We start from the raw sequence: 13481 nt of genomic DNA, 5'->3' as shown, positions 1-13481 counted from the left end.
AAGAGGAAAGTGATATGAAAATTTATTAGAACATAAAAAATGTAAAATTCTCCAAAGTATATGCCAGTATGGTGGCCAGAGGTTGGGCCAGGAGGAGTTTGACTACTATTCCAACTACCTCCCAGAAGCCTCATGCCCTGGGCCTCTTTGAGGCCTGGCCAGCCACAAATGCAAGGGGCTCCGGTAGAAGGAAGTACTTCTTCCTTGACTGTGAACTCAGAGACAAAAGAAGAAGGAAGCTTATTACCTGCTTTTGTGTACAATTATGAATTCTGTGTACATTTAAATGTATAGGGCAGAATGATCTGATGTTTTATTTGCTGAATTAACTGAGGGCAATGGCTACACAATCAGTCCTTTATTTTTACTTGTGTATTTCTTTTCTTGTTCATTTGTTTGTTTATTGGCGCTGGGGATTTAACTCAGGGCCTTGAACATATGAAGCACATGTTCTATCACTGAGCTACACCCCCAGCCCCCACGATATTTTTTTTATTTTGGTTACATGGAGAAATTTTTCATCTTAAGCAGTAAAATGTCTTATAAGGTATAGGGGTATAAAGTGAGACAGAGATACATAGCTTATATTTGATCGATCCATAATAAATAAATTATAAAATATTTTCATGGTTTAAGATTTCAGTTCCAACTTTTTCACATATATATGGTACATGTGTGTATGGGGATTGAACCCAAAGGCATTTTACTTTCAAGCTAAACCTATAGCCCAGTTTTATTTTTTATTTTGAAACAGGGCCTTGCTAAGTTGCTGAGGGCCTCACTAAATTGCTGAGGCCTCTCACCTGCAATCCTCCTGTCTCGGCCTCCCAAGTACTAGGATTACCAACAAGTGCCACCATGCCTTGCCCATTTAAACTTTTAAGTGTGAAAAGTGGCAAAAACATGGCACCATCTGTGTAACTACATTAACATTTTACAAGGAAGTTTTAGATATAGTAAAAAGAGACTGAGTCAATAGAACCTTTAAACAGACTGTGATACTACAAGCATGCACACATTTGCATATGGAAATGCCATGCCCTTACTGTAGCCAAGAGCTTACGCACACAGTGAAGAGGTGCTGCCAATCATGAGTTACTCCTGAAATAGAAACGAGCAGGTGGTGACATCTGGGTACTTTGGCATTTGCTCTTAGCTTTGCATTGCTCATAAATGTTGCCATGATTAATGGTCTCTGTTCTGTTCAATTTTTTGCTGCCAAAAGTGATACCTGGTAAGTAGTCCAATAGTCCTCCATGTACTTATAAAGATATAATTATACGTGGTTATGAGATACAAAACATGTGAGCGATATGAGGCCAATTTAAACTTATTCTGCCTTGAGCTGAACTTTTTCTGTATATGAAATAGGACGCCGATTTTATAAAAATATCTTCTACAAATATCAGAAAGAAAACTTTGCACTAGGGCCCTCATGACTTACTCCATTTTCTGAAGTTATTTCTTCTTCATAAGAGTAAATATGTTTAACATTCCCAATGTGACCTATTTATTGGATAAGGGAATTTGCCATTTGGTTAAGGAGAAAATAGAAACTTCAGTCTGTCTGAATGCCAACATTTGGTGCCAAGGTTAGCCATTTTGTGCCCCCAGTTCAACATTTTAATGGTGAACCTTAAACGCAAAGCTACTTGTTAAGAAACCTCAGTGCCAGCTTTGCAGTGATCAGATTCATTTGAGTGAATTTACCAAACTGGTTAAAAAGCACTCCAGATTTACATATTTTCTAATTTCCTACACAGAGCAGATAGAACAAAATAGGAAAGTTTTTTTTAAATAAACAAAACAGAACCAGAAATGGAGGGTCATGTTTATTTTCTTTTCAATTCTTTATAAATCTACAAAAATGATGTTTCATTCTGCTTACTGTTTTAAAATATGATCTACCCAACTTCATAATTACAGATGACATTTGTGTAAAATTATCATCCACCTTAATAAAGTTAAAGTGTTCAACTCAAGGTAGAATTAGTTTTAAGTTAGTTAAAGTCTCATGTGCTCACTTGCAGAAAAATACACTCTAGATAAGTAGTGCAAGACACTAAAATTGTTTTCAGGACTTCAGCTAATATATCTAAAGTAGATGAAATAGTGAATCTGCTGTTATGATCTCGCCCATAAAAAATGTGATTTACAAAGTTTTAGAACACAGTTTAGCACCAACTTCCAGGAAAAATTTCATTTCAGTTTTTCATGTACTGCTGACATTGAAAAACCTTCAGAACATCATGTTCATTTCAGTAAATACACTGAATAAATAAATAGATGAGTCTACCCTTTTTCCAGAATCCCTTCATTGTAAAATTCAAAACTAATTCTGGTTCCCTAAGTTCAAAATTAAGCCATTTACAAATATGGTTTTTAATCAAACTAATATGAATCGATCCACTATGCTACTGCAATTAATGGCTCATCTCTGAAAACAGTCTATACTGTCAAACTCAAATAGAAAGGTATAACGAAACCAGAACTTCCCTCTGGCACAGAACGGTGCCCTGCTTTACTCTCCTTCCTCTGAACTCTAAATACCATCTCACATTATCATTCAGTATCTAACATCAAAAGTAAAATAAGACTAAAAGCTTATCATTCAGTATCTAACATCAAAAGTAAAATAAGACTAAAAGCTGCTTGGTGATGTAGTAGGGATCATGGCTCAATAGTGAAAGAACAATGAATAAAATTAAAAAGGAGGAGGACAGACCCAATGAAATTGGTGTTTAGGTCCATGGACAATTATAAGAAATAATGAATCTTATTTTTTTTTCTCATCATATGAAAAAAAGTTAATTTTATGTTATGCCTTACACCATATATCCTATCATATAAATCAGCCAAATTGCAAAAGTGATAAGCTATGGTGTCATTTCCCTTTATTCTAAGTGAAAATGCATTTACCTTCACTTAGAATAACGATAAAATAAGTCAAGATGTGAGTTTGCAGCCTACATCCTTCAGCATATTAAAGAGGACCATTGTCATGAAGAACACAGAAGACATTTCCAAAGGCTTAGAAATCTTCCTCTTTCCAAGAGGATGTAGATCTGATGATACTGCTTTCAGAGTATCATCAGATACACCTTTAGAAGACAGTAGAAAGAGGTTACTGCCTTCTTCAAAGCCTTCTTCGAAGCCCTTCACCCATTCAAGAACACGATTCAATGAAATGCCAGAGCTTAAAACTCATGGATAGACATTCTTGTGTTGTTACAAGATCTTCCTTCCATATTTTAACTGAGATTCTATATTCTCAAGGAAATACAACTTTTGAAACTTAAATACTTTATAGGGAATATGTAGACTTTCATGTTGATCCTGAGAACTCTGATCTCCCAGCCCTGTCCTCAAGGGATGGAGGGCAGTGTTTTGTAATTGGTGACTTGGCTTTGCTTTAACTCTCTGTGCACTGTGCTCTGTTTTAGGCCTCCCAGACCTGTAACCAGCATGAACGACACCCTGTTCTCCCACTCGGTTCCCTCCTCAGGAAGTCCTTTTATCACCAGGAGGTAAGTTCCAATCCTTTTTATAAAATAAGCCCTATCTTCTGTGATGAACCTTGATTCTATAGCAAGAAAAATATTCTATTGTAAGCCAAGTTAAGAAGATTATTTTTGGAAGCTAGTTTTTAAATATCTATCACAAGCTTTCAATTTCACTCTTTTGGATGTATTTTAAAAGTGCTGGGATGGTTTTAGGGGTTAATGTCACTTCTGGAAACCTATTTAATAGTCTCCCTATGGCAGAAAAGTGGGGTATGTTCCACTTTTACTACTGACACACATATATTTCATTTTTGCAAGCAAGCCATTTAATAGCACTTGGAGTGGTCGGTTGAAGCCAGAAAGTTGGAATTTCAAGATGAAATGGGGTCTTGATAGATAGATAGATGATAGATAGATAGATAGATTGATTGATTTTGAAATATCTTATTGCGCAAGGCTCCAGATATGGAAAAATATTCTTCTTGGTGAACTCAAATTTTCTGAGGCTAGATCCTGAAGACCAAACTTACAAATGTAGTTTCCACACAAGTAATTTCATGGATAACAAGAACTTAAAAAGGGGTAACATTTTGTCTCATCTTTTTGAACAAGATCCACTCCATTGAGCAAGGAGCAGGAAAAGCATGTTCTCTAACACCATAGACACACAGGACTCAAAAGATGCTTTGAGTCATTTAATCAAATATCACAAATTAGGCACCTGCAAGTTATTTCATAAATACATGAAGAAGGCTCACAGGAAAGCCAGCACAAAGGCAGAAAAAATTTTAATGAGGAACTGAACATAAGATCTCAAATGCTTTTCAGCAAGAAACAATATACAGCCTCATATTTTACAAAGTTCTTACAATCCATCTTTTTTCCCAAAGAGGTTTACTAGGTACCAATTTCAATATAAGATCCTAGTATGTTCTCGTGGGGAGTTGAAAACAGTGAGACTTAGTTCACTGGTCATTATTTCCCTGCATTTCTATATTTGCCCACCAAAGAGAACCTGAGGTGAAGATGTTCCTCATAGTCATAATAAGTGCAGTAACAAGTGGCATTACATAGTGTTTCAATATAAAAACTACATCTGTAGCAAGTGGAAATAAGAAGGCATTTTTACTGCAGAACATCCACAGGGAAATAATACAACTCAAGACCTCAGTAACTTTCCTGTTGGCATCCCTTTCCAGAACCACCAGCCAATTCAAACCTCCCCCTGAAAGAAAACCACAAATTGTAAAATATGTAAGGGACACACGTTTGTGTGTCTACCTAGGGCAAACTTGATTTGATGTTTAGAGAGATGTTGTGCTTTTATTAGGAAGCTCTACATTCTGCAAATGCCAAGCACAGGTATACCCCATCCTTACTGAAGGTCATTTTATATCATTTCAGCTCGGACGGTGCTTATGGTGGATGCGTCTAGATGGATAACATGACTTCCTCTACTCTAAAATATCCCTATAATAGTTTGAGCTCTTCTGCTCCCCACAGGGCACATGGTACTTGTTAACCTAAAAGCTGATCATTTTCCTTTTCTCCCATTTTCAGTCTTTTTGGCATGTTCCCTGTGAACACAGACATGTTTAAAGCTTGCAGTTCCTCTTATAACCATGGAAATGGGGTCCCCAGTTTGTTTTCAGGGTGCTGTTCAATAAAGCTGTGTACACTGAACATCTTCCTCTCTGCGTGGGCCTTGCTCTGTCCATGGGAGGTTTTAATGAGGTCTCATTGTTTGCATCCCTCAGGTTGCCTGAGGTGCTAAGTGCATCCAGCCCTGTGGCTGAAGAGCATTCGCTCATAAAGCTGTATGTAAGTCAGCTTGACCACAGCACACGGTCAGTATCCCTGGATCACTAATGGTAGCAGTAGCTCCTTAGCTAGACAACTAGTCGTTCTACTTAGCCCTAAAATCCTCCCGTCTCGTGTCCTAGTAGAGATGGAAGTTGTCTGTCAAAGATGAAATTCTGTTGAAGAGTCCATCCTAAACTGGACTTCTTAGTGCTTTCCTCTCATTCTCACCTACTTTATTAGTTGCATCGCTTCACACCAGTAAATATGAGGTATAACGTCTCCAGTTTTATACAATTTGCAAGCTCCTAGATTATGACTTCTAAGACTCTCAAATTCGGGAGCCACTTGGAATGATCTAAGTGCTGACTGGGAGAAGCTAGGACAATGGCATGTGGCTGGACCTTATTGCAGTTAAAGACTTGAGAACTTAATAGGTCTTAAGACTTTTCTAGTCCTACTGGGCCAGGCAATTTTCCTCCAAGGCAGACAGTCTGATTCCTACTGAAGTAGGAATTTCAAAACTATCTTCTTCTATCATTGCTTAATTTATATCACTTGATAATGCTGCTGGTGATCACTTTGCTTTCTTAACTATGCCAACAGTTAGGTTGATGGAATCCATCATGCCAGGTGAGCACATAAGTTAAAGGTCCCATTCCTTCTATCATTGAAACAGGAATGGGAAAAAAAATATTACCTAGAACTCTGCCCTCATCCCCATAGCACCCCAGCTGATCCTTTTTTAAGCTTTATTTTTAGAACAGTTTTAGAGTCATAGTAGGAGGTGCAGAGATTTGCCACAAAGATATATGCCCCTGCTCCCATGCATGCATAGAACTCCCCATTATCAACATCCTCCACCAAATTGCTTCATTAGTTATAGTCAGTGAGCCTGCATGGACACTCTTATTACCCAGGGTCCATAGTTTATATTAGGATTCACTGTTTCTGTTGTGCCTTCTATGGGTCTGGATAATGTAAAAGGACATGTACTGCCCTTATAGTATTACACAAAATCTAAAAATCCTCTATTTCCACCTATTCTTCTTTCCACCAACTCCTTGGAACCACTGATTGTTTCATTGTTTACCTAATTTTACCTTTTCCGGAATGTCATTTAGTCAGAATTATATAATCTAGGAAATTTTCAGATTGGCTTCTTTCATTTTATGATATACATTTAAGTTTCTTCTATGTCTTTCAATGGTTTGGTAGTTCTGAATAATATTCCACTGTTTGGATGTACCACCATTTATCCTACTGAAGAACATCCTGGTTGCTTCCACATTTGGGCAATTTATTTACTTATTTACTTATTTATTGCAGTATTAGAGATGGAACTCAGGGGCATTCTACCTCCAAGCTACACCCCTATCCCTATTTTTTATTCTTTATTTTTAAAGAGGATCTCAGTGAGTTGCAAAGGGCCTCACTAAGTAGCTGAGTCTGTCCTTGAACTGCAGTCCTCCCATCTCAGCCTCACAATTTCTGGGATTACAAGCGCATGCCACCATGCCCAGCTGATAGACCCCTTTTAAATCAAAGAAACTTAAGCAGGAAAAGAATAGTGCTGTTCAATAGTTAGGGCACCATTAAGAAAGTAGAGAAGCTGGCTATGAAGACATTTAGCCTGAATTGTCAGTCTATTGTAATTTAATTTAGAAATTTCAGAGACTTAGATAAGGCAAATGATGATGAAGTGAAATCACCACTACAAAATCAACACTACAAACCCCTGGCATTCCCTCCAGAGTCTTCTACAAGTCTGCCACTCTGATCTTCAAAAGTCACTACAGTGAATCTTTGAATTCTCCTGACATCCAAGTAATCTACCTCATGCACATTTACAAGCATATACCTTTTATTACCACCACCATCTGCCACATCCCTTGCTCTTAATATCCTTTTCCAGCTATATACTCGATTCACTTTTCCTTTGTATAAAAGGAAAGGAAGGATTTCCAAAGGTACTCTCTCCCAGTCCTTTGAGTCTTCTTGGATGTGTGCATGCGTCTGTATGTACGCACATGGGGACATGCCATGCTGGTTAGCATTAGCAGTTAGGTAGGATGTGGGTTAAATAACATAAATTATAGACCAATCCTCCCCATTCATTTTCTTTATCATAAACTGTATCTCTAAAACTAGGTTGTTTTTTTGTAAGTTTATAGAAAAGAATGGCTGGATCAATGGAAATCTCTCATTCTTACTAGGAAAAGCACTCCAAGAGCTAAACATGGCAAGTCAGTAATACTGAGTGATAGCCTTATTGCAAAGATGGGCCACAAAGCCAGGCTCAAAAGACCCTTTCTCCCCTCTACTGCCCTCAGCATCATGCCTCTGAGGTTCTACTTTCCTCATTGGCATCATGCCTCCTGTGTAAAATCTTAATTGTCTTGCCAAAATCATTGCTTAGTTTATGCAAGAGTTAATAATAAAGACATGGAATGTTCAAATGGCCATCAGTGAAAGAATTTCACAGGTGCTTGATAGCTGCATCTTCTAAAGTGGTAACCAGTCACAAAAGGAATCACTCTACCTAGTATATATTAACACCTAGCCAGATCTTACTGCTTTACCAAATATTGGGAGGTTGGAGTGTGTTGAACACAATCTAATAGTGCTATTTTCTGCCTTATCACAGTAACACTCATTATTACTGACTCTGTATTAGGCTCTGTATTACATATGGGGAGGGACTCTCATTCACCCAAGCACTTCCCAAATCTTAATTCTTCCCAGTGGAGGAGACTTTGTGGGTTGTTTTTGTTGATTAACCACTTGGTTACTGGGTTGATTAGTTTGCATTTTCTTGGAAGGAAGGACTAATTCACCGTGCCCTTTTCAAAAACTTTTGCTTACCTGAAGATTAGTTACCAGCCGGGGATGTTGGCACATGCCTGTAATCCGTGTACTTGGGAGGTAGAGACAAAAGAATCACAGGTTTGAGACCAACCTCAGCAGCTTAGCAAGACTCTCAGCAACCTAGTGAGATCCTGTTTCAAAACAAAAAATAAAAAATAAAAATAAAAAAGGATAGGGGTGTACCTCAGAGGTAGAATGCCTCTAGGACTAAAAAAAAAGTCTTAAATTTAAAATGTTTAAACTAAATTTTAAGCATTTGCAATTTTGTAATCAAAAGTGACTAGAAATAAAACTGAGGTGCGGAATTCAGCTTTTGGCTTCTGAACATCAAGGTTTACTCCATGGCAAATTTTTGTAAAAGAAACCCAACCATTTCCAATTATAAAAATAGAGACATGTATAAATTGACAACACCATCCTGAAGATTTCTTCAGTCTTCTCACACTTTCCTGTGCTTTTTGTGTGATATTTGAAATAATTACCTCATGTAAATAAGTCCTTATTTCATGTATCTCCAGAGCTTCACAATGACACTAGATAGTTTTTCAAACACTCTTCATTCTCAAATCTAACAATTTCCTAAACTGTACATAATTAAAACTCTGGTATTCTCTCTCCTTCACTTTGTTAGCCTTCTCTCATAAGACTGTTTTATTTGGTTTTTGTGCATGCCAGGCACCCAGCAGACCTTTCTACAAGCTCTCTTGGCAAAATGCAATCATTATGGCTTATGATGTTGGGGAACAACATCATAGTCAATGTGGTGAATCAAATTCCACCTAGGAATTTTCTGATTTCTTCCATGGTGCCTGTTTAAGACATTTCAACCTTTATGACAGCCTGAATGGATGGGTGGCTCATTTTCCTGCTGAGACATTAACCTATTTTTAATTAATTGTTCCCTGGTTTGTATGTAACAGACTATTGAAAGCTAGAAAAGGAAAGAAAAACAATTTTCAAGAAATTATCTCTTGACATAACTTTTCAGTGTGTTCTTTTAATGTACTTAAATTAGTTTAGTGACATTACTAAACTGTGTAAGTTATAGTTATTCACAATTCAAAGTTTAAGGAGAAAGCAACTTTACAAATTATTCTTCACAAGTCCAATACCACACAAGTCAACCAAATATTGAAGAACTAATAAAAAATAGTTATTTATTATTTGCCATTGTTTAGTTATTGATTTTCTTTTAACCATTGTGATATATATTCCACATTATATAACCTCTTTATATAATATTCTTGTTCCACAAGACTGAATCCAAGCTTCTAATGCTCAATAGATGAAAAAAATCTTTGGTCAGTGTTCATATAGTAACCCAACATAAGGAGAAGTGGTTATAAAAAATTTTTTGAAATTTAAACAAAACTCCAGGGAGCATCTGTATATTATTTCAATGCTTTAGAATACCTTCAAAATGTTCTCCCTAAAGTAAAAATATTAGCTTCAGTTGTTAACCTCCAAAATTAAGGGGATAATTAAAAAGAATAAATATAAAGTAACTTGAAATTGTTCTATTTTTCCAGAATCCATTTTGTCACTATATATATATATATGTCATTTGTCATATGTCATTATATATGTGTTTGTGTTTATGTATACTTGCATAAAAATTTAGAGGAAAGTTATTTGTCACTAGAGGCTTTTTAAAAAAAATTGATAGGAATTTTTTAGAAGCAACATCATCTAGAAGAATATTCCCCCGCATTTTTGCTTCTAGCAGAATGCACAAACTTCAAAATTTATTGCCATATTCTCTGGGGTATAGAGCAACGATAAGAGCTATGTAGAGGCTGTATTTATATCTTGGCAAGAACCTGGTGGAAAGCAAAGGGTAATGTTTGTACACACAATTTAGACATGATAGTCTTGCTTTTCATTGTGAGTCAGATTAAGAAAGGTGTATTAGGCATGTCAAGGGAAGCCTCAAGCAGGCCCCGGTTTCAGAGGTTAAAAGAAAGAATGCATTTTGATCTGAGGACAGAGCATGCAGAGCATAGAGCAGCTGCTGGAGCAGGAGCTGGAGTTCTGTGAAAGCCACCACGGCTCTCAGACGCACCGGCGCGCATGAAGTGTGCATTCCCGAAGAGAAACTAGGTTCCGTATGCCTGACCCAAAAGCCCATGATGGATTGAAAATATAATTTAACTTCTCCCTGCAAATCTTCAGGCTACAAAATGAGGGTTTGAAACTCTATGTTATTCTATAAGATAGTGTGAGAATATATTGCTTCATGGAAATCATAATAAACTACCTGTCATCACTGTTTTGACAACTCAGGAGAAAAAATATTCACTTTACTTCCCTTCTTCAAGCTCCTTGGGAACTGCAGAAGGGATTCTGGTGGAAGTTACTTCATACCTAAGTTTTAATTGAACCCTGACTCCCTGTCAACTGTTAGGTCTTGGTCCATTTCATTTTCAAAGAGTAGCTTCTTTTCTCATTTTTGTTGTGTGTTTGCTGCCCCTAAGCATGGTCATATTTTGGCTTCCCAGAAGCAAGTAATGAGCAGAATTTGAGGGTAGCTCCAGGAAGTATAGAAACTATGTGAACAGTAAGTACCAAAAATTCAGAAATGCTCCTAAAACTAGAAATTAAGAATTATAGCAAAACAAAATAATTTATTTCCACAAATTTATAAATGTACATGGTACAGCCCCTGTATCTTCTAAGAACCTGTTTTTCCAAGAATTCATGCGAGAATAGAAAGAAAAATAAAGGATTTAAATGATTTCTTCCAACCAACACTGGCAAGGACCAATACAAAGAAAATGAGTAAGAGGAAAAAAGATGCGTAAGCATAGCCTATCTATCCATCTCTTTGAGGGTGGTAAGGACTTAGAAAAAGAAGAGGGAAGATGGATAAATGAAGGCAGTATGAAAGAAAAGAGCCCAAAGAACTGAAGAAAAAGAGAAAATAAGGCTACCAAGAGAAAGTAAGGCTACCGAGGAAAGCCCTTTGCCTCTTTCCTGCTGCCCTGCTCTTCCACCACACTGACGTCCCCAGGGCTCGTCATGTTTGAGGAGTCAGCTAGTGGGAACAGCACGTGTGGGCCTGTTGACATGTCAGCTTCCGACCACACAACACTGGGGTTATTTGCAGCACACATCATCGCATGGCTGATCGTCCTGTGCTTCTTTACTGGTTCTGTCTTTTTACCTTGCACATTCGGCATCAGTGGGCATAGCTGTGCAATTATTTGGCTTTGGGTTTAAGGAAGTATCACTACAATATTTCTGAGATTTGAAGAGCAGAGAAACATAATAAAGGAGAGAAATTCTTTAGTTTGGAGGGGAAAATGTTGCTATTTCAGTGTTTCGAATGGTTTTGCAAGTATCTGAAATCAATTGCACAAATCAATAGATATATCTGCCTTAACTTAAAAAAAAGAAGAGATTGAGGGGGTATTGGGCAGTGGGGAGACTGTACCACTGGATAATGAAGGTATGGAGTTCTGTCTCCATATGGAGAAAGGCTTGCAGTGCTATGTTGGTGAGATAATGGGACATCACAGGAAACACCAGCTACAACGGGTCAAGGTGGTTATTGGCCCTCATGAGCAGGCTTCATAGTTCTGGAAGATAAAGATCAATACGCCAAAAGAAATCATTAAGGCCATCAGAAAAGTAGATCCTCCTAGAACAGTAATGTATTTATTGTTTTTAAATTGTAGTTATTATTGAATATGATGACTGTGGTTAACAATAATGTGCATTTCAAAGTTGCTGAAAGAATAGATTTTAAATGTTCTCACCACAAAAGTAACATACATATGTGAGGTGAAATGTATGTTCATTAATTTGCCTTAATCATTTGATGATGTACATGTATCAAAACATCACCTTGCGCCCCATGCCCTAACTCGTTTTCAAGGCCACTTTTGTTTATGTGCAATTGTACTTTCTAAACACAGCAGTACTTTAACAAATGCCTTCCTAAAGGGCTGAGTGAAAATGTCATATGTTCAATACACATGACTGCCAACTCTATGGAAGACGTTTTCTTTACAAATCAGATTTGAGGGAAATTTGCCAGACACTTCACTATTTAAGGAATCTTTAGTATACATCTATTATGACTCAAGAATACTAAATTATAATATACATAATCCTAATGTGCTATTCATGTATTAATTTACATTTTTAGTATTTCAGACAGAAAACATAATACTTTGTAGTACAATCTCAATACTTGTGGTTAAGTGTTTTGCAAGGTTTTAACTACTTTATAAGCCTCAATATATGTTTATACGTGTGTAATTAAAGCTTTCATATATGTTCTATATATGTGGCTTAGAGCTACTTGGTATTTATTTATTTATTGGTACTGAGGGTTGAACCCAGAAGCATTCTACCTCCAAGCTACAACCAAGCCCCATGTTTTTATTTCTTTTTTTTTTATTGGTGCACTGTATTCATACATCATAATGGGATACAAACTTTTGTAGACATACATGCACACATCGCCCAGTCAGCCCCCACCCGATCCCCACCCCATTCTCTCCCCATCTCTCCCTCCCATGCTTGGCTTAGTGGTTGACATCTAGTATTATAGCAATTTATCCAAAATTAAAAATGATAATCTCATATAACAGTTTCATTTGTCTGATACCAAGCTTTTGATGACTTAAAGATAACATTTCAATATTTCTTTTTACTTTCTTTCTTACCAGAGAATATTTTTTTTCTATTTTTTTAGGTGAAACTATCATATATTTATATATTTATTTTTCAGAAAAAAAATCTATCCTAATATGGAATATGGACTCTAGATACCCAAAATGATCTTGAAAAAGAACAAAGCTAGAAGATATATATTTTCTGATTTCAAACCATATAAAGCTACAATAATTGAAACAGTGTAGTACTATTCTAAAGGCAGATATATAAACCATTGGAGTTAAATAAAAGCCTAGAGCTAAATTCTTCCCTATATTGACAAGTTATTTTTGACAAGGTTTCCACGAACATTTGGTGGTAGAAATAATAATCTTTTAGCTAAATATTGTTGAAAAATAATAATTACATGGAAAAGAATAAAATTGGACCCTTACCTAATCCCATATACGATTTTTATTTCTTTTTTTTTATTGGTGCACTGTATTCATACATCATAGTAGGATACATACTTTTGTAGACATACATGCACACTTTTCCCAGCCAGCCCCCACCCAATCCCCACCCCATTCTCTCCCTATCCCTCCCTCCCATGCTTGGCTTAGTAGTTGACATCTAGTATTATGGCAATTTATCTAAAATTAAAAATGATAATCTCGCATAACAGTTTCATTTGTCTGATACCAAGCT

General features: G+C 36.7%; 1 protein-coding gene across 9 annotated transcripts in view; it reads left to right on the top strand.

The window, feature by feature from the left end:
- Positions 1-13481, top strand: part of DTNA (dystrobrevin alpha) — a gene marked incomplete at both ends in the record, with an annotated part of 145520 nt that overhangs the window by 71132 nt on the left and 60907 nt on the right. For 5 of the 9 annotated variants that reach the window (XM_080714375.1, XM_080714374.1, XM_080714376.1 and 2 more), the window contains one exon: positions 3444-3527. The exons of 1 other annotated variant lie outside the window; for it this stretch is intronic. In XM_080714375.1, coding sequence (XP_080570501.1) covers positions 3444-3527 — 84 coding nt within the window. Of the gene's footprint in view, positions 1-3443; positions 3528-4907; positions 4939-5260; positions 5351-13481 lie in introns of those variants that run through there. 3 more of the 9 variants (XM_080714373.1, XM_080714377.1, XM_080714380.1) reach the window with 2 other exon arrangements.

This window comes from Muscardinus avellanarius, assembly GCF_963383645.1.
Source record: "Muscardinus avellanarius genome assembly, chromosome: 17".
Classification (NCBI taxonomy): domain Eukaryota; kingdom Metazoa; phylum Chordata; class Mammalia; order Rodentia; family Gliridae; genus Muscardinus; species Muscardinus avellanarius.
Note: the sequence above shows the minus strand (reverse complement) of the source record. Positions and strands in the feature narration are given on the sequence as shown.